The sequence below is a fragment of the Scomber scombrus genome, chromosome 7, assembly GCF_963691925.1.
Source record: "Scomber scombrus chromosome 7, fScoSco1.1, whole genome shotgun sequence".
In the NCBI taxonomy this organism is placed as follows: Eukaryota; Metazoa; Chordata; class Actinopteri; order Scombriformes; family Scombridae; genus Scomber; species Scomber scombrus.
In genome coordinates, this window is record NC_084976.1 from 18,155,033 (window position 1) to 18,175,553 (window position 20,521).

The 20,521-nt window shown below is 40.4% G+C and overlaps 1 protein-coding gene across 1 annotated transcript in view; it reads left to right on the forward strand.

The window, feature by feature from the left end:
• kcnn3 (potassium intermediate/small conductance calcium-activated channel, subfamily N, member 3) overlaps positions 1-20,521 on the forward strand; it is a 44,651-nt gene that overhangs the window by 13,971 nt on the left and 10,159 nt on the right. Inside the window, exons 3-6 of the mRNA XM_062423382.1 lie at positions 10,696-10,992; positions 12,127-12,248; positions 14,638-14,779; positions 19,828-19,938. Coding sequence (XP_062279366.1) covers positions 10,696-10,992; positions 12,127-12,248; positions 14,638-14,779; positions 19,828-19,938 — 672 coding nt within the window. The remainder of the gene's footprint in view (positions 1-10,695; positions 10,993-12,126; positions 12,249-14,637; positions 14,780-19,827; positions 19,939-20,521) is intronic.

Here is a 20,521-nt window from a genome sequence, read left to right on the forward strand (position 1 = left end):
AATCGATGCACATTGACTATTTATGGGAGCCTTGAGGGAATCAGACCCATTGAGTGCCCCCACACCAGCTATTACTCCCACCAGCTAAACCACAGAGCCACAGTCATCCATCTAACCACATATTAGTTTAATGTTGTTCTGTTTTTTTCATTACATCATAACTTGGATTCCAGTTCCAGCACATCTGTGATAGGGATTCTGATGCCTTTTGCTCCGAGTTTCAGGCTTTCCATCTCTGGATCAATAACTGGATGGCCGTTGATTATTCACTGTCATATAGATATATGTCTGATAGACTGGTAATCAGTCTGTAATAGGCAGCCACTGTGTATTAAGATTAACGACAAAAAGGAGTTGATGTACGCTCGTACCATGCACGTGCAAGTGTATATGTGTGTATAAGGTAAAGCATTCATTGATAAAAGGACCCTTGTTTCTGCTCACAAGTTTGATGTCACATTCACATACGGAGTCAGTCATCCACCCACGCACACTGTGGCTGCCGCACATGACAGGCACACTAATACCGACAGGAGAAGTAGAGATTGAGAATAGCTACTGTAAAGCTGACATAGAGGGAGAGAGAGAGACAGACAGAGATAAACTGGTCTTCTGTTAATCTCTTTGAGAAATAATTCCTTTTGATTAAATGAAGTTAGGAGTTTGGGGAGGGTGCTGCAAAGGTATGGGTTGGAAGCACAGAAGGGTGGGGGAGGTGGTGTTCGAATTTAATCCCAAATCACTTTATGATATTTGGTGTAAAGACGGTGATAATTTATAAGCATTTTACCTCACAACAGACAGCTTCAAATAACGAATCTAGTTTATAACAACTTTTTATTTTTGCAGTTTTGGTTATCGGTTATAATAACATTGCACTCACTAAAGGAATGTAATTACTGAGATCTGGGACTTTCAGATGATCAGACAGGTTTTAAACAAGCCAATAGTTCATGTGAACAACTTTATTATGAGGTAAAACCAAAAGAGAGCCTAGTTGATTATCCCTCATTGAACAACTAAACTGTATTATGCAATGTTGAACCAGGTAGTCAGTCTGTAAACTTTGTAACTGTAAAACTCAACAAACTTAACAAAAACCTAACAAAAGTTGTAAACTGAAATCCCTTACACTTGGGAGCAGCAGAAAAAAACTGGAAACACAATGTGACACATTTTAAGTTAATATGATGAACTTATTGGCAAGCAGTTGATTATATACACATCCAGCAGATAGAGCCCAATCTTAGCATTCACTCGGAGTCATGTTTCTGGTCCAATCCTTATTCTCCTTTTAGCTCTTCTTTGTTCCTGGCACTTTAGCTGCTAAATGCATCACTTTGTTTACCAGCTAGTTTCTAATTTAGTTTGGTGTCATTTGGTTACGTAGAGAAAAGTTTATTCAAGCTTTTTCACTGAAAAAAGCTACCTGCTGCTTCTGGAAACAACTCTGATGAGAGAGTTGAGAATTAACCAGAATAATAAAGTTGAAGGCCATAAAAACCAAAACAATGAGCTAAAAGACACTAAAGACACCCTGTACGGCTGACAACTGCAGAATCAGGTAACAGTTCTTCAGGTGAGTTTCGCGCCCATTGTAGGTTCTCCTACATGCTTGGAAGGGGGACGTTGGGGGAGTATTCAGCTGATTGCAATCTGCAACCTCACTGCTAGATGCCACTAAATCCTACACACTGCACTGTTAAATCTTGATTAACTACTTTAAAGGTAGTAATTAGATAATACTTAGAGATAACATATTGAGAAATGTGCTTATTTGTTCTCTTTCCGGATTTAGATGAGAAGATCAATATCCATTAAAGAAAAAGGAGAGGCAGTGTGCATACTGAACTTTGCAAGCTCCCACATATTTATTGCAAAGTTTTGATCAGCAAGGTCTTTGTCTGACATTTGTTGCTGTTTTTTGCCATATACTTGTACCTTGTTGGATATGCATACTGTCCACCTTTTTTGCTAAGATTAAATATACATGTAGGAGGCAGGGGTAGACAGCTAGCCTAATTAACACATTGTAACTTCTTCTTTTTTTTTTTTTACGTACAGAAAAAAATCATTTATGGAGTTACATGCTGAAACCACTAACTGGCAAACAACAGCTGTGCTCAGTTAAAATGTGTTGTTGTTTCCCATTGTTATGTCTGCACATGCAAACCTGCTTCCATGGTTGTTATTACAAGCATGTTAAATTAATAGTTCAGTACCTGCCCGCTGGCACCAAGCCTGTTTGCTTACATGCATAAGCAGCATAAGAAGAACCAGTTTGTCTCCCTTTTTTATTGTTGGATTGTTCAAACACACACAGAGACACCATGAGAGGTGATGGCGTGCAAAATGAAAGGCATTGTTCAATAAAGATCTCATTCTCAGATTATGACACACTCTGCTGGAGCATTTTGCCCAGCATGTAACAGGATATTACATGCACGTACACACATTCAACACACATAGACAAACACACACACACATATTTGTGCAGAAGGTTGGAAAGTCAGAGTTGCTAGAGATCAGAATGATGTTATCACATTTTTTGGCATTTATACCACCTTTATCTCTCTCTCTCTCTCTCTCTCTCTCTCTCTCTCTCTCTCTCTCTCTCTCTCTCTCTCTCTCTCTCTCTCTCTCCCTCTGATCTCCATTTCTCTCTCTCCTCGTCTTTTATCTCAGTACTTTTTGTTCGCCACCATCAGTGTGCCTCTCTTTTTCTTTTTTTCCCTTTTCTTTCTCCATCTGCTTCTCTGTCATTATCAGATTAGATCCGTCTCCCTTCTCCTCCACTGGGCCTCAATTCAATTTTGTTGCTGAGTTTCACATCCTTTCTTCGTGACTCCTCTTCTCCCTTGTTACTCAGTATTCAACTTCTCACCTATTCACCTCCTCCTGTTCTACTTAAACATTTGTGTGCATTTCATCTCCTTCTAAAAACCCCTTTGCTTTTATTTTTACACTTTTAACTTGTCCCCTTTTCACACTGTGTTTATCTGCGATATTCCTCTCTCACATCTTTCCGCTCTGCTCTTCTCTTTAGGACGTTTGTCTCCTCTTCCTCCTCTCTCTCCGTCTTCACTGTCTCTTTTAATCTGTCAGGGGAAAGCCCAAAACAATTGTGCTCAGCATGAAACTAGGAAAAATAATAAAACCAGACTACAGTGCACCACATCTGCAATCAGAGTTTAAGTTCCTATTATTGTTATGATGGACAGATAATTGTTCTCTGAATGAAGCAAATAGAAACATACTGTACATGAACATGAAGCAAGAGGGTGTGTGTTTTAAAGGTCATTGCAGTGTTAGAGTGAAAAATGACAGGAAAGACAAAAGAGACAAGAGGCTGACATGAGAATTGTTTGATATTAAGTGAGAACATTACAGTTGTGACACTACTGTTTTTTTCCTTAATTTTTTTCCCCTTAAAGTTAACACAAAAATAATTCAAATTTCATGTTCATTAGTTTAGTGAATGTTTAGATTACAGCGTACAGTTTAGACCTGCTATATGTAGTGCCTTGAGATAACTTTTGTTGTGATTTTGAACTCTATGAATAAAAATTGTTTGATGAATTGATTGGATGAAAATAGTGTGCAAATTAGCACACTGTCAAATTATACTATATTTACTATATATCACTATATTAAGGGATTAAATGCAAAATAATAATTATACATTATTATAGAATTATAAATGTGTGTTTTATTATTATCATTATTATTACTTATTTTTATTTATTGTTACAGTAAGTCCCTCAAGTTAATCAAACCACTTAAAAAATCTAACTACTGTACATATTGATCATCAGTCTATAGAGGGACAAACTTGGTTGTTTAAGTGATGAAGAGTCTAAAGCTATGCTGGCTGCTTGGTGAAAATGTACATAAGCACAGTTGTGCCTTGAGCTAAATGCTAACTATAGCACTGTACACGTTGAAGACAATGTGCTCATTTGTGCTGAGTTCAAACTTGTAAAAATTTGGTAATTAATAACAAAAGGCTTTGACTTGATGATGGTGCTGGATGAAAGGTTAGGATCCCCAAAGTCATTACAGTTTATTATGATGGGGACATGGATGTTTGCACCAGAGTTCATGGCAATCCAGACAACCTTTGTTAAGACATTTTACTCAAGAACACAAATTTTAACTTCATGGTGCCAATTAAACTTCAGGGCAGAGAAGTAATAAGAATTCCCATCACGAAACTGCACATTTTTGTGATATATGTTTTGTTGATATATTTTACAGACACAGCTAGCATGGCACTGTAATACAATAATTAAAGTGCCCATGTTACAATGATGTATAAAAGTGACTAAAATGCTCATATTTTAGAAATATTTACTATGTCCTGGGATTTTATACAAGGCTTAGGTCAAACATTGTAAAAATGTGAGAGATACTTTCGAGAATGTTGAAATAGTTCTGGTCACATCTCCTCTATTGGAGAAATAAACCTTTCTTTGTCCTGAAAATATCTTAAACCTTGGCAAAAAAAGGTGCAATTCTCAAGTGCTAGTTCATGTGGTTATTGGTGTGTCCTTTCTGGTATTGCCAGCTCTGCTGTGTAATTTGCATAAAAGCACAAGATTGGACTGCAAGTGGCCATCAGTCCATTCTGGCCCTGGCTCGGTGAAAAGGTTATCTGAAACCCGTCTGGAATAAATAATTTCAGCTCTTAACAGAACTGTTTGTTCCTACACTTTGACAAATGTACTTCTGTACATTGAGAGTTCAGATGTGTGCATCATTCTGTTGCATAAAGCATCTTAAGAAAGTTTATTTAGTTATTTGAAGATTTCTGAATACATGTGCAGATTTAACCTAACTGATAATATCCTCATTTATATCAGGTTTTATCCTTAGAGATACACTTACAGTGGCCCGAATTTCCTCCGAGTTCACAGTTAAAACTTAAAACTTAATTTTTAGGTGTTTTGGGCCTCCGTGACAAATTCAGGAATACAACAAAATCAGGAAGTGTATCATCATGGCTTCAAGGTATACTGAAATAATTTTTTCTTTCTGATAAACATCAATGAAAACCAAGAGATATTGTATGTAGACTACATGTGCTACAATGGAAGTGTTTTGAAACAGGGAAACACCCTTAAACAGATAAGTTATGTAATCTTGTCCATTATGCAATATTCATTTTTGTTTGTTCAGGCATATTTGTCATCTCCTCCCGTTCTCAGATTTTTGCAAAGCATTTTAATAACCACATAATATGAGCACCAACAAGAAGAACCAATGCTATTACAATCAAGATGGTATTAACTTCAACAGTATAACCATGGTAACCATTTTCTTGCTGGATTGTGACAGATCATTTAGTGTTGTACCGACTGAAGGAATGTTTCGGAGATTTTCTTATGTAAAGAAAAGTTAACAGAAATTGTAAGGAGACACTTTTAAATGCCTGCTTTATGTTTTTGTAATGCTGTTTTTGTCCTTGACTATTTGTCCCTTTTCTACATAACTTTTACTTTTTACTATTGACTTTAACCTTGTTTACTTCTTTGTAAGGTTGTTTTCCTTGTTCTTTGTTACTGTTCAGACAAATTCTTGACAGATAGAGTCTACTATTGTACAGGTAGAATTTCAGCAACTATTTTTTATCACCATCATGACCTCAGGGGACATTTTAAGTATGCTGTGATTGACCGACCAATCTGTGCAACCCCACACCATTAGTCTGAGTTAATGTTGCACTCGATTGGCTGATATTGGTCAGAAATAATGGATTGAAATTTCGTCTGCCTAAGCCAAGCTATTATTATGAATCATAGTTTCCAAATGGTCAAGTGGTTTATGACGATTGATAAATGATTCATAGCCCAAACCAGGCTAAATCTTTGCTTAAAACATTTGAATTTAGGAAGCTTGCACCTTCATCTTTCATGTGTTTCATGGAGCATCCAGAGACGTCTGTGCATGTCTGTGCATGTATTTGAAGTTCAGGTCTGCTGCGTGACTCACTTATCTACCAGCTCACCAGTGGCCTTCTCTTCTTTTTTTCACACATACACACATACACACAGAGAGAGAAAGAGAAGGAGAGACAGAAAGACGTTTACATACCCAGCAACAAGACACACATTAACTCTAAAATGAAATGCATGCATTTTAGCTCATAAACTTGCAAGAAATACAGACTTGAAAGGCAAAAATTTAATTTTAGTTAAAACTAATCAAATAGAAACTCTAAGAGAGTGACTGAGAAAGGGATGTTTCTCCAGTCCATTAGTGCACTTTAAGCATTAGTGAACTGTGTTATTGGGTTACTTTTGGAGGATTTTAGAAGTAGTCCATTGATCAAGAAGACACCAGCCTGGCACTCACAGCTACTCAAAGGCAGGCAGATGGCATTAGGAAAATAAAGTGAGCAGCAGTCTTCCAAAAGGGTTTATCATCTTTAAAGCGAATCTGCATGCAGTCCTAAGATGTCTCATACTTGGACGGTCATTTCATGATGTCATGTTCTGCATATTCTGCATAATGTACATCCTCCCTGGGAACTATAATGGACGAGAAAATGAGGGTGAGGGAAAACAGTGTCCTCTAAAGACTGTAGACATGAAAGATGCATTTCACCCACTTATTTCTTAGAAATGCTAATTTACCAGATGCCCTTTGTGTCTTGCTAGTCTGTGGCCGTTTTTAGTAAAACAGTTTGTCTATCTTATTTGCATTGATTGATGGAAATTTCTCCAGGCACTACTGGTGGAATCCTTTCTTCACTCACTCCCAGTTGCTGTTTTTAGACTTTCTAGTAGCAGACTAGGCAACATCACTCATGCACACACCGAAACAGTGAACCTTTCCTCATCTCTCACACTTTCTAACACTTCCTTTTCACTTCCATGGCACCCTCTCTCCTACCTTTCCTCTCTTTTTCTCTCGGCTGCGTAGAAACAGCCACGGGGTGTTCCCTCAGAGCTGCAATTACAGTCAAGGAAAGCGTGTTATCCTCTCTGCATATTCACGTATATCTGGGTGTGTGTATCTGGCCTGTGTGTGCGTGTCTGTGTGTGTGTGTGTGTGTGTGTGTGTGTGTGTGTGTGTGTGTGTGTGTGGGGGGCTTGCCCCAGTTATTTTCTGCCTGTTTGAGGGATTTCCATGCTGTAGGACCCAGACATTTCCCAGAGGTGTGATGTGTGTATAAAAGTATGCATGCACACTTTTCAGTGTTTCTGTGCTCGCTCTGTCACTGTCTCCTTAGGTGATTAGGGCCATATCCATCCCAGACTGGGGTTTAGTCTTTTTCCCTCCCGTGGGAAATGCCAACTTGAGGCTCATTTGCCTGCATCCAGCTCTCTTTTAGACTCTGCACTCCATTTGACAAGGCCGTCTGGATGCGCGTGCGTGCACATGTATGTGGGCAAAATTGTCCCCACATGTCTTGCTTGGCAGAGTCTGGCCAGCAGTGCATCTGGTTCCATGATGAGAGGACATCCGCAATCAGGGAGTTAACACTATTCCCAAGGTACTATAGCCGCAAGGATTGGAAGGGGTCGAAGCATGGATGGATGGATGGATGGATGGCTAAGGAGAAAAGATGGAAGCGTGACAATCTTCTTGAGCAGCCTGCTTATGTGAAAGAGAAAGATGCTTGAGGTGCAGAGTGTCCTCTCAGATCCCTCACCTGCAAAAAGACCTCAGCTTATCACACATTTCTCCTTTTTTTGGTCTCCCTCCTCTCCCACTGGCTTGTTCTCTGTTTTTTCTTGCTGTGCCCTCCTTCTGTCCTGTCGACTTTCCATTCCTTTTCCTTGTCCCGTGCCCTCTGCCCTCTGATGCCATGTTTTGTTAGAATTAAGAAAACAACGCCAGAAACATTTTTTTCCCCATGATGGAGTTCATTTTTCCCTATGGGCTTTGTTTTTTATGTCCAAGTTTATTTTGCTTTGCTGTTGTCTGACCTTCCTTCCTGTTTCCCTCTTCATAGAGCTGACAGTTTGTGTTTGGACTCTCTCGTGCACATACACACACACACACACACACACACACACACACACACACACACACACACACACACAATTATTAACAATCCCTACCTGCACACTACTCCCTACCCACTTTTCCTCCCTCCTGGCTTATTCCCTTTCTCCGTCCTGGTCATGTAGGGGCAGTGGCACTCACTCACTCCCATTGACAGATTACTTTCCTAATGGAATTTAATTATTTATCCCTTCCTCATGGCGATTTAGCCAGGAAAAGACCGACAGCAGGAGTGCGAGGGAGGACAGGACAGGAAGGGAGGGCGCTCATTTCCTCCAGTGGCAAGAAACTGGATCACCTCCGTTTTGAATTGGAGAGATGACATTCAGAGAGAGAAGGAAGGGATGTTGGAGGGAGGAAAAACAGAAAGGGAGATGGAGAGAGAGAGAGTTGGGGCTGCTGGAAAGTCTCTGTCTCACACAGACACATGCACACACTGCGAGTAAAGTAGAATGGATGACAACAGGTTTCAGACAAAAGCAGTGTTCTTTAAGTGTGAATGAATATCCATGAAGTTTGATGCTCTACATGCACACTGACTCAGGAGGACACTGCATCGACTCACATTAATTTTCTGGAGACTTTTCTGACTTATCCTATCGATACATGCCTAAACCCATTCATAACACCAATTTTAACCAATAACATTAACTGGTTTACCTCGTGGGGAGCAGCTTTTTGTCCCCAAACAGGAAGTGAGTCCCCAAAATGTGAGCACACACACGTACACCAAAACCTTTGCAAGTCTCTGCAGAGAACACAAGAGTTAGACAACCTGTCTGTACCTCTCCACTCACTGTCATACTCACCTCTGTCTTTTTTTCTCCTGTATCTCCTTTTTTCTTTATTCTCACTTCGTCTCTCTCTGCCTTTCTCTCTTTTTGACTCTTTCTCTCTTTTTCCCTCCCCTCCCTCTCTCTCTCTCTCTCTCTCTCTCTCTCTCTCTCTCTCTCTCTCTCTCTCTCTCTCTCTCTCTCTCTCTCTCTCTCTCTCTCTCTCTCTCTCTCTCTCTCTTTCACTCCCTCTCGCTGGGGATCCTAATTAAGCTTGGCTGCTCTTTGATGTTGTCGCCTTGGCAACAGTCACCATGACGAGGCTGGGTCTGCACACTCTCTCTCAAACTCACTCAGGCATACACAAATGAACACAGTACACACACACACACACACACACACACACACACACACACAAACACACACATTTGCTCACTGAAATCATTAAAGAATACAGCCAGTGTTTGACCCACAGTTCAAATGATAGCTTAAACGATGACTCAGGCGTGTGCATTGGCTACATGTGTGTGTTTGTACACATGTTGGCTACATGTGTGCACACACGTTACAACAGTAGAACAAGGAAAACACACATATCCTGCTGAGCTGGGTATAGATAATGAAATATACAGTGTGTGTGTCCATAGGTGTTTGAGGAAGTAGCAGAGCTTTCATCATGGCAGTGACCATTTGGCCACAACACAGAGCAGCTGTCATGCCCGCTTGTTCTGACATTTGAACTGTTATTGTATTTGTTTTGTTGTCCTTAATAAATGTTTGTGTGGGTTAAAAGCCCTTGAGATGAATCATGTGGTAAAAAGCAATTGTTAGCTCTGGCTGTTTCTCCAGGCAGTACAGCAACTGGTAAACCCAGCTGATTTACAGCAGAGAAGTTCCTCATTTTTCACACTGTACCTAGGCATTTCTTTTTAGTCTTTATGTTTTGTCTATCTCTCTCTTTAACCTTTTCTTTCCACTGCACTTTGTGTGTGTGTGATATCTGAAGATTTCAACCTATTTCCTATTTGAGTTGTATGTTGCATGTCACAACCATCTCTCTTTCCATGTGCCCTGTCTGCCACTTCACTATCCAATAAAAATCAAAAATGCTTTATTATGTGGAGGAACTTGTGTTCTTTGTGCTAGAAACTTGTATACAATTATTTCACTTAACTTGTGGCCACACAGTGGAGGTTTGTTTGTTGTTGTTTTTTGTTTTTTGCAGTGTCCTCCTTTTCCTGATATTTCCTCGTCCCTATCTTTATCTCTTCATTTCCTCCGCACTCCATCCATCTCTCTCCAACGCCTTCTCTAATCAGCCCCACCGACCCCCACCACCACCACCCCCAATTCCTGTCAGCACCGTCTGGAAGAGGGACCCTGTAATGAAACCTGCTCTTAGCACTTCCTTATAACAACGGCTTTGGCAACAGTATAAAGATTAACCACAGCAATTACAATCGCAAAACATCAACACACGGCGGGGGAAAATTACAATTAAAGTAACAACGTTAGGCACATGCTCGAGAGACTGGCATAGTTGTCTTTCAGAAAAATATTGATATTGTGATAATTAAGAACCAGTGTTTGCTGACACTACTCCAGATGACTTGGCATCTCTAGTTTAATTTTAGCAAGACGAGAGTTGTAGGTTATATGAAAATGAGCCAAAGCACTGTGTGGAGACTGAATAGATTACTGATTAGATGGATGGTGTTTTACATCTCAGGAAAAAGGCATTTACTCTAAATTGCCACTGATGCCTTTAATCATCAGATCAGTCAGCTGTACTGATGAGTGGACTGTGCAGGCAGAGGGTGATGATGAAAAGTTTGCACAGCCATGCATTAAAATAAGTCTTAACTCCTCTCCCCACTTAACTCTCCTCATGTCCTTCCTGTCCCTGCAGCTGTTTGTCATCGACAACGGAGCCGATGACTGGCGCATCGCCATGACGATGGAGAGGGTTCTGCTGATTGCTCTGGAGCTGCTTGTGTCTGCGGTGCATCCTGTGCCCGGGGACTTTAAGTTTCAGTGGCGGGCACGACTGGCCTTCTCCTATGCGCCATCACAGGCTGAGGCTGACCTGGACATGGTGCTGAGCGTGCCCATGTTCCTGCGCCTCTACCTCATCGCCAGAGTCATGCTTCTGCACAGCAAACTCTTCACTGACGCCTCCTCCAGGAGTATAGGTGCCCTAAATAAGGTCAGAAAGGGTTTATATCTGTGCAGTGTGCATTCAAGAGTGTGGTTGTCAAAGGTTTAGCCGGAATGAGGTGAGCTATAAAGTTATTAAGGTCAAGGGCTCTTTGCTTCGAATTAAATCTGTGTCCGTGATGTCCCTTTCATCCCTGGTCTCTATCTCTCCAACAAGTCCTTTCTTCTGCTCTGTCTTTCTAGTCATCCTCTTTATTTCATCTATGAGTTCAAATGCTCCTTCTGTCCTTTTGTTATCACTATGCATAGAGACTTAAATGTAAGCTACAGCTGATCTTTCATAATACAATATGAGATGGGAGCGTGAAATGGGAACAAGATATTGCATACGGCTCAAATGGGGCATGAAAAGAAAGGGACTAGAATGAGATTGAAATAGGAGAGCAGAGAAATGTGTACAAGCCATGCAATAAATTATTGATGGCAGGTTTGAAATGACTTTAAACTATTAACATTATTGTAAAATCAGTAGAGATGCAGAGCATAGTGGGAATATGCAAACTACGAGGAGGAGGGGGAGGAGGAAGAGGAGGAGAGGAGGACAGCAGGAGAGATGGAGTAGATTTTTGATGAGTAATTTAGTAGGTTGCGAGTGTATCTGCAATGGCACTACTCTGACCCTCGGGGTACAGTGATGAGGAGAGGAGGTGAAGCTACCATAGAAGTGCATCTCCATCATGACAACTCATTTATCAGCTGCTTAACCCTTCCAGGGCTCAACTGTTGCTCTCAGATTATCCATCTGCCTCAAGTCGACAGTCTGCCTCTTATTGACCAACTAGCCACAGATAAAACTACTGTGAAATAGGCCAATTACACAAGGATACTGTATAGCTTGACCCGAGTCATAGGGCAAGCCCCAATCTCGACTCCAATTACAGTGGAGATACTCCAAGTGCTGCCACTATCAAAAGCTACTTAGAAGACTAATTACTAAAACATCAACTCTGTGTGGGAAACAGTGTATAGGATGGCAATTCAGAGTTATGCAATATGAACCCTTGAAAAAAAAAGTTTATATTGAGTGTGTGTTTGTGTGTGTGTGTGTGTGTGTGTGTGTGTGTGTGTGTGTGTGTGTGTGTGTGTGTGTGTGTGTGTGTGTGTGTGTGTGTGTGTGTTGCAGGTGCATTTTAACACACGGTTTGTAATGAAAACCCTCATGACTATCTGCCCTGGGACGGTGTTGCTGGTCTTCAGCATCTCTCTGTGGATCATTGCTGCCTGGACTGTACGAGTTTGCGAGAGGTCAGTACCAGAGCTCGTCCATCTGTTTTAGTGTGTGTGTGTGTGTGTGTGTGTGTGTGTGTGTGTGTGTGTGTGTGTGTGTGTGTGTGTGTGTGTGTGTGTGTGTGTGTGTGTGTGTGTGTGTGTGTCTGTGTGTGTGTGCGCGTGTGCGTGCGTGTGTGTGTCTGTGTGTGTGTGTGTTTATGTGTGGGTGCATGAGACCGAGCAATGGAATGTGATTGGAAGGGGTATTCGGCTGAGAAATTAAATTAAATTGGCAGGAAATATAATCTGGGACATGCGTGCAACATAATCCATCTTTAGACTACAGTTTATGAGGCTTTTATCACCAGTTGTACACTTAATTTGATCCAAGCATTGGTGTTGTTACTGATTTCGTCCATTTTGTCTTGCATAAATAAACATATTAGGACACAATAATGATAAAGACTCCTGCAAGAAAGCTCTGGTAACACTATTGTCACATCTATAAGCAGGATATAAACACTTAATTTTGTCTAATACACTGTAATGTTATTGTAAGCAGATAAATGAACATTTTAAGTGTGTATTAATGCATTTGTCAAAAATCCCCCCTTTGAAGCCTCCATATCTGCTATTAAAGAGATAATGAATGACTAACAACACATTATAACATAGCTCTTATTAGCATATATTATGATGAACAAATCTACAGTGTTTTAAGTATTTACACATGGACAAATCATTCACAGGCAAACAAGGTTTCAGCTGCATGTTATGGCCTTCATTAGCAGATGATTCTTGCTCAGTTGTCATGAGTGAAGAGAAAGTATTTATAAATAAATGTGTAAATAATTAAATTTAGGGATATAAATAAGCATTTATAGATAAATGAATAAATAAAAGTGGCAAATACAAACTTCATATCTCATTATTACAACTGTGTTTCATTATATTGTCAGTCATTCATTCATTAATGAGTGGTTACTAATGCTTCACAGAAGGAGTTAGAGACTATACTAAAACATTTAACTATACATAATAAACATACAAAACTGCAGAAGCTATAGCAGAAGAAAAATATTCCTCTATGCAGAACATTTGTATTTATTTTCCTGGAATTTATATCCTTTAAGATATTCAAGATATGCAGGTAGGGGAAAAATATAATCATACTGCTACATCGTACCGAAGTCATAGACTTTGACTTATAGGACCAGTGTGCAGGATTTAGTGGCATTTATTGGTGAGGTTGCAGATTGCAACCCCTCACTCTCACCGCTCCCTTTCAAGCATGTAGTAGAACCTATGTGGGCTGCAAAACTCGTGAAAAATGTGAAAGGTCTTTTCTGGACTGTCTCAGGACAGTGTTTGGTTTGTCCATTCTGGGCAACTGTAGAAACATGACAATGCAACATGGCCGAGGCAACGAAAACACGATTCTCATTCATTTTCAAACATACTTATCAATATTGTATTCCATTCTGCCTGCCACCAAATTCCACACACTGCACCTTTAAATACTTAACAGCTGTAACCATATGGCTGTGCAGGCTGGTGATTTATTGGACATTTTTTTAATCCAATGGGCAGATGTTTGAAAATGAAATAGCCACTCACATATAAGCCTCTCTGGTGTTGATGATCGCTGTTGGAAACTTTAAATCAAATTTTCCACTTACATTTCAAAGACTGACAATCTGATTTTATGAGTTACATAATGATTGTTATATGGATGTACCATAAAGTTGAAAGGAAAAAGTGGCCATCCCTTTTGATGTGTTTAAGTGCTTTTGGAGATAATCAGGGAAATATGGGTAAATGTCAGTTGGTTAATTAGCTTGATTAAATGCATCATTGCCCGGCTGCTGGGAAGCCGTTGATTTGGTCAACATCCAGGTTTAACTGGCATTTCCTCCCCTCTCAAACCAAATTAACGAAGATATAAATTAACGACATATAAAATTCAATTAAACTGCTTTAAACAAGGGCAAATATGAGAATTTGAAGAGAAAGTCTCCATCTGGGCAGCAGAATAGAGTTCAGAGTGAATATCTGTCGCTAACTCCCAAGGCTACAATAAACATTGTTCTGTTGAATAGTTTTTGAGAAAACAACTTTGTTTTAGATCTGCAGCAGGTTGGTTGCTATGGTAACAGTGTTGAGCGTAGGGCAGAAATGACGGAGGCAAGAGCTGCAGCTATGTGTTATGTTCTGTGTCAGGCAAATTTGCAGGACAAGTGTTTGAGGTTTGACGCCCATATTAGCAGACAGGAAGGAGGGACAGTTCTGTTTATTTATTTTATATATGTATATATATATATATATTATATATACATATATTATTTTATTTTATTCATTTATTTATTTATTTTTTATGTTTTTTTTTTACTATGACTGACTTTATCTTCTAAACATTTTCCTTGAGGTATCATGATGCCCAGGATGTGACCAGTAACTTCCTGGGAGCCATGTGGCTTATCTCCATCACTTTCTTGTCTATTGGCTATGGAGACATGGTTCCTCATACCTACTGTGGCAAAGGAGTCTGTCTGCTCACTGGAATCATGGTTAGTACATTTCCTTCCCCCTCTCTCTCTATCTCTCCCTCATGCTTTCTCTCCCTTTGGTGCTGTCCTCCCTAAATTCAAAGGTCAGCAGATTAGAGAGCATGCTGTCATTTGTTAGAGAAATTCTGCCATTTGTGTAATTTGGGCAATCCTCCCTGAATTAGCCTGCATCTGTGCTTCTATGTGTTTAGGTGTGTAGGCGTGCAAACATGAGCATGTTAGTGGTTTGCATGTGTGTGTGTGTTTGTGTGCGTGCGTGTGTGCACATTATTCCCTTGTCTGTCCTCATTGCATAATGAAGGTCCCAACTTTCAGGGTGTCCTCCCACTCTCAGTTTTGCCCCCCCCCCCCCCTATTTATTTCTCCATCTTTACTTTCCTCTGTCCATCTCTCCTTCCCTGAGGCCATGTGTTTATTTCTATCTACTGCTGTCCATCTGTTAGTATCAGTGTTTAAGCTGCCGACTTCTCCTCTGTTTACTTCACTTCTCATGTGTGCTCTTCCCTCCTCAAACTATTTATTCATCTTTCTAGCTTTCTGTCTTTGTCTCATTTCCTGCCTCTGCTAGGTCACCCCGTCATTTTTCTTCATTTTTCTCATCCCTTTGTTTAAAGGAATAACCGGATTTGGTCTGATGATTTGAATGTAAAATGTAGATACTGCTCTTTTATTACCATGCTGTCTCTTTAACATACCCTATTCTGAATGACTGGAGGCAATTAGTGTCTTTTCAAAATGTAAAAAAAACAAATTTAATTTTTAGTAGCTCTTCACCTAAATGTCAAATTAAATGTGCTAATAAGTATGTTGGCTTTTGTTGATTTGTATAAGGTCAGGGGAAAAAATAGGATTGAAAAATAACATGTTACCTGGGATTAAGTTTCTCAAAGGACACAGTGTGCCACGTGTTTAATGTTGCCAAAGGGTCGAGTACAGTGAGTAATAGAAGACTTTGTGCAGCTAAAGAGCCGAAAGTCGCTGCACAGTGGGATCTCACCTGAGTTGGGGATAATGCATTTTTTTGCATGTTACATAATAGTATTACTTTTCTGAATTACAGACTGATATAATGCTTAAATGTTTTGAGCAGAGAAGCAGTACTACATCAACAGCATTTCTACAAAATGATGCAAATTCCTGTATGGGACGATTAAAAATGTTTTGTTTTGTTTTTTTATTAACTAAACAATGCCACTTTGATGTCATTTTTTTAATATTTAAAAACTAAAGGTAACCCTGTTAGATGAGTACTGTAACTAGTAGCCTATTTGAGCTTGTTAAAGTGAGTAGAAAGTAATTACATCTTTTGTATGTGTTCAATTTCTTCATACATTGGTAGTGGCTGTGGAGGTAGAGCAGGCCATCCACAAATCCGGAAAACGGTGGCTGCTGCAGTCCGCATGTCCCAAAGGCTGTGCCATCAGTGTGTGTGTGTGTATGTGAATGATTAGAAAGTTCTCCTGATGAGCAGCCATCAGTGTATGAATGGGTGTGAAGGGTGAATATGGCTTGTAGTATAAAAGGCTTTGAGTGGTTGGAAGACTAGAAAGGTGTTTTATAAATGCAGTCCATTGACCTTTACCATTTACAAAAGATGTCCCTCTCTGTAGATAGAGAGAAACACCATCTATTACATTTAAAAGTACCTTGAAACAGTCTTCACTTCAGTCAAGTTACGTGTGAAAGCATGCTTATGTAACCACAGGCTGAGTGATTATAAAAACAATCGCAAAAGCTTTCAAATTCTTTGTTTCATTGTTAAAATGAGATAATAAGCTGTTAAAACAGCATTTTATTATAAATATCATTGCTGTGGAAATCCTCTGTCATTTACACACTTTTATGCCTAGTCTTTTTGCACTACAGCTCAGTGTGTTTTGTTAAAGTACGCCTAAAGTCAATCAGCAGCCACCATGGCTGAATTTTGAAGCCAGTGCAGAAATGCCTGAAGGTGCTATTGCTTTAATGTCTGCTAGATGCTGGTTCCCAAAAAATCAAGAGAGCGGACTGGAAAACCCTCAGCACAACTCTCAAAGTCAAAACTTTTCCCTAGCTCTTTTAATGAGTTTTCATGTGGTGTTTTGCTAGTTTAAGTGTGCTGACAGGACTCATCTACTGCACTCACATTGATCATTTTGCTACTAAACATTCCCAAAACTGCCCAAAACCTGCATGTATTCTGTCATCTTCACTGTGCAACTTCTATATTTCTATATTCCGTTTCTTAATTGTAAAGTCCAACAAATGTGTGAATAAACACACACATACACTCAGAGACACCCATTTGCTGGATAAATCATCCAATTGTTTTTTATAGACAGTGTACAACTCTCACTGTGATGTGAACTGAACACACACAAAGACACAAAGCAGGGGGTGGATACAGAACATCCCAAGCCCACTGCTACAGACTGCATCCTCCACACAACACTGACACAGAGCTTGACATACACTCTTCGTGTGACTCCCACACATGCTCTCCTCCCCTGTCACACACAAACACTCATCAGAGTGTTCAGAGTGGTTTATTTTCGTTGATCATCAGAGAATAAGTGAGGATGCAGGTAGAAAGAGGAAAGTGAAGCTTGTGAGGGAGACCAGGCACAGCAGGTTGTGGGAAAACAAATTGAGGAAGTGAAATTAAAAGATTTTTTTTTTTTTTAAAGAGGAGAAGGGTGGGAGGCAGTGGTGACAGGTCGAGAACAGAGAACCGGATATTGTTTTTTCTTGGTTGAGAATCATTGTAATGAGAAATTCTCACCATCGTTACTATGACAACACATGAAGGCTACCCATGTTGGAATATACCATTGCCCCAAGGCTAGCTGGGGGTGTGCCAGGTGTTAGTGTGTACCTGTGTGTGTTAGTGTGTGTATGTGGGTGGGCGGGTGGATGGTGGTAAGGTATAGACTACCACAAAATATTTAAATAAATGTGTTGCACTTATATACAGCAAAAGGTGTATGTGTGTCTAAAATACAACACATATTGGTTAATGCAGTTTATGTATGGCATGAAAGTGTGTATTTGTTGTTTATAGTTTCATTCATGCATGCTGTGTGTGTGTGTGTGTGTGCATGTATGAATGTGGGTTTGTATTTTTGTCTTCCATTTTTTTCAGCCTCTTGAGCTGTTGTACCTCTAGATGTGTCGTAAGGTTAAAGGGATGCAGAGTGGCTGCTTATTCCAACCTTGATTGTCTTCTTTTAGCCTCTAAGTGCTTGTACTGTGTGCATTAACTGAGGAAATTAAATCTCACATTTTTAGTGTTTGAAATATTCTTATTCCTATTCCTATTTCCTCTACATATTCCAGCTGACCTGATTGAGAAACTGATTTTTCTGCTGCTAAGCCAAAGAGTTGCAGCTGTCTACCTGGACTGTGGAAATGTTGCACTGGAGCACAGATGGGTGATTCCGTCTTTTCTGACAGCTGGGTAGATGGCTGCACTGTAGTGGAGGAAGCAAAGGAAACACCCAGGCGTATGAAACAAATCACAGCAGCACAGCCATCATCAGCCGTGTCAATCTGTGGAGATTGCACAGGGAACCCTGCTGGAATCAAATGGATGCAGGCGTACACAAACAAACTCTCTGTACGCGCACACACATCATCATGCACGTACACACACACACACATTACCCGCCCTGACAAACCAATCAGCACCCCATTGTTCCTAACCCAAGAGGACATTTTAAACACACACATAAACACACACACACACGCAAACACACACACACACTGGTACATACTGTACTGTAGCAATTTGTAGAGGGCTCTTTTCCCTAAAGCACAGACATGTATGAATGCTCTGAGGGTTTTCCATCAGCTCTCATCATATTTTATTCATAGTTTTTAAATAAACACAAATAGAATGGATGAGTGTATAGACGTGGGCACTAATGCCTGTTTTTGCGTTACATTTTACTTGAGCCCAGCCAAAGTTATTTTTGGCAAACCTGTCTTATCGTTCAAGAGTGTGCACACTGAAGTCTTGTCTATTTTCTACATGCTTCAAAATGTTGCATGCTCCCTCATTTGCTCTCTAACGCACTGTTTCTCTCTTTATATCCCTTTTATTGTCTCCCTCTATGTCTCTCCCACTGAGAGATACATTTTCATTAAACATTCTTAATCTTAATTCATTACTTATCAGTAGATATGTGTGACCTCATTAACATTGCCTTCTTCTCCATCTTTCTCTCCTATTGCGAGTACACACCCTTGCCTCTCTGCTTTCATCCCTCTCTCCAGCCGCCCTCCATATTTCCTCCCTTCCCCATTTGTATTGACTCATAGCTCTTCGTTCTCTTTATCTTCTCTTCCCTTCTCCTTCTTTCCTCTCGGTGCCTGCCCCTTCAGAGGAACCTGTGAGCACTCAACAGCCCCATTGAAAACAGTGTCTAATCTGAAAGTTAATTAAGTCTGTCTTCCTCCCTGTGTTCCTGCTCCTCTTCTCCTCTCAAGCATGTCTTTCTGGCTGAGAGACTGCTGTCACTCTCTCCCAAATGAATTTGCCATATGTCCCATGTGGGCCTAGCTGGAATACAGACAAACTGGTCCATGTTTTACATTTTAACACTTCCTGAAGGCCTTCGAGCATCCGGTGACAGGAGAAGACTGACACCATGTAATTCAGATTGACAGGATCTAATTAAATAAAATTAGGATGTGTCAATCTCTTGATGGTTTTTTTGTGTGTGTGTGTATGTGTGTGTCTATACGGGGACATATTTTACAGCTATATAGAGCCGATATGGAGAGGATTGCATGCCAGATGGATTGGAAGTGAAAATAGACTTGGCTTGCCTCTCAACATGAAGAAATGTGGATCTGGAACAGAACTATCCCTCCTAATCCTCTCCTCTCTCCCCCATTCGCTTCTCCTTCTGTCATGCACTCCCGTCCTCATATTTTTCAATCATCTGGGCTAATTCCCCAGCCAAAAGCCACTGATTTACCAATTCCTCCATCTTACTGACTGACTGACTCAATGCTCTGTTTTCTCCTCCTCCACCACCTCCTCTTCCTTCTCCCTCCTCTCTCAGGGTGCGGGCTGTACGGCTCTGGTGGTTGCCGTGGTAGCCAGGAAGCTGGAGCTGACCAAGGCCGAGAAACACGTACACAATTTCATGATGGACACACAACTCACCAAGAGGGTGTGTAGACTTCTATGGTGTCGCTGAGGTGTTTGTGCACAGAGGTGTGAATGAGTGTGTTGCAGAAATGAAGCAAAACTATCATTTATAAAAGAAAGTGCATATTCTCTGCATGCAACATGTTTGGACTTCTAACAGTAATTTGTTGAAGTAATGTACTTATATGTAATCATCCACTGGGGGATTTTGCACCATATTTATGGATTTTTAAGGGGGGGTTGAAGACAAGGTGGCTGAGAGACAGGCTAAAGAGCTTGTCCTTTCCCTGCCCCTCCTTCATGCTACCCATCTACTACATCACACTATCACCTTATATTGTTGTGACAGTGTGCCATGTTATTTGAGTGAGTGAAGGCAATAAAAGGTCATCTCTTTCTCACTCCCTCACTTAACGTCTCTCTCTCTCTCTCTCTCTCTCTCTCTCTCTCTCTCTCTCTCTCTCTCTCTCTCTCTCTCTCTCTCTCTCTCTCTCTCTCTCTCTCTCTCTCTCTCTCTCTCTCTCTCTCTCTCTTTCTTTCTCTTCATCCACCCATCCTGCATCTCTCCTCACCACCACCTCCTTTCTTTACTGACATTTGTCTTT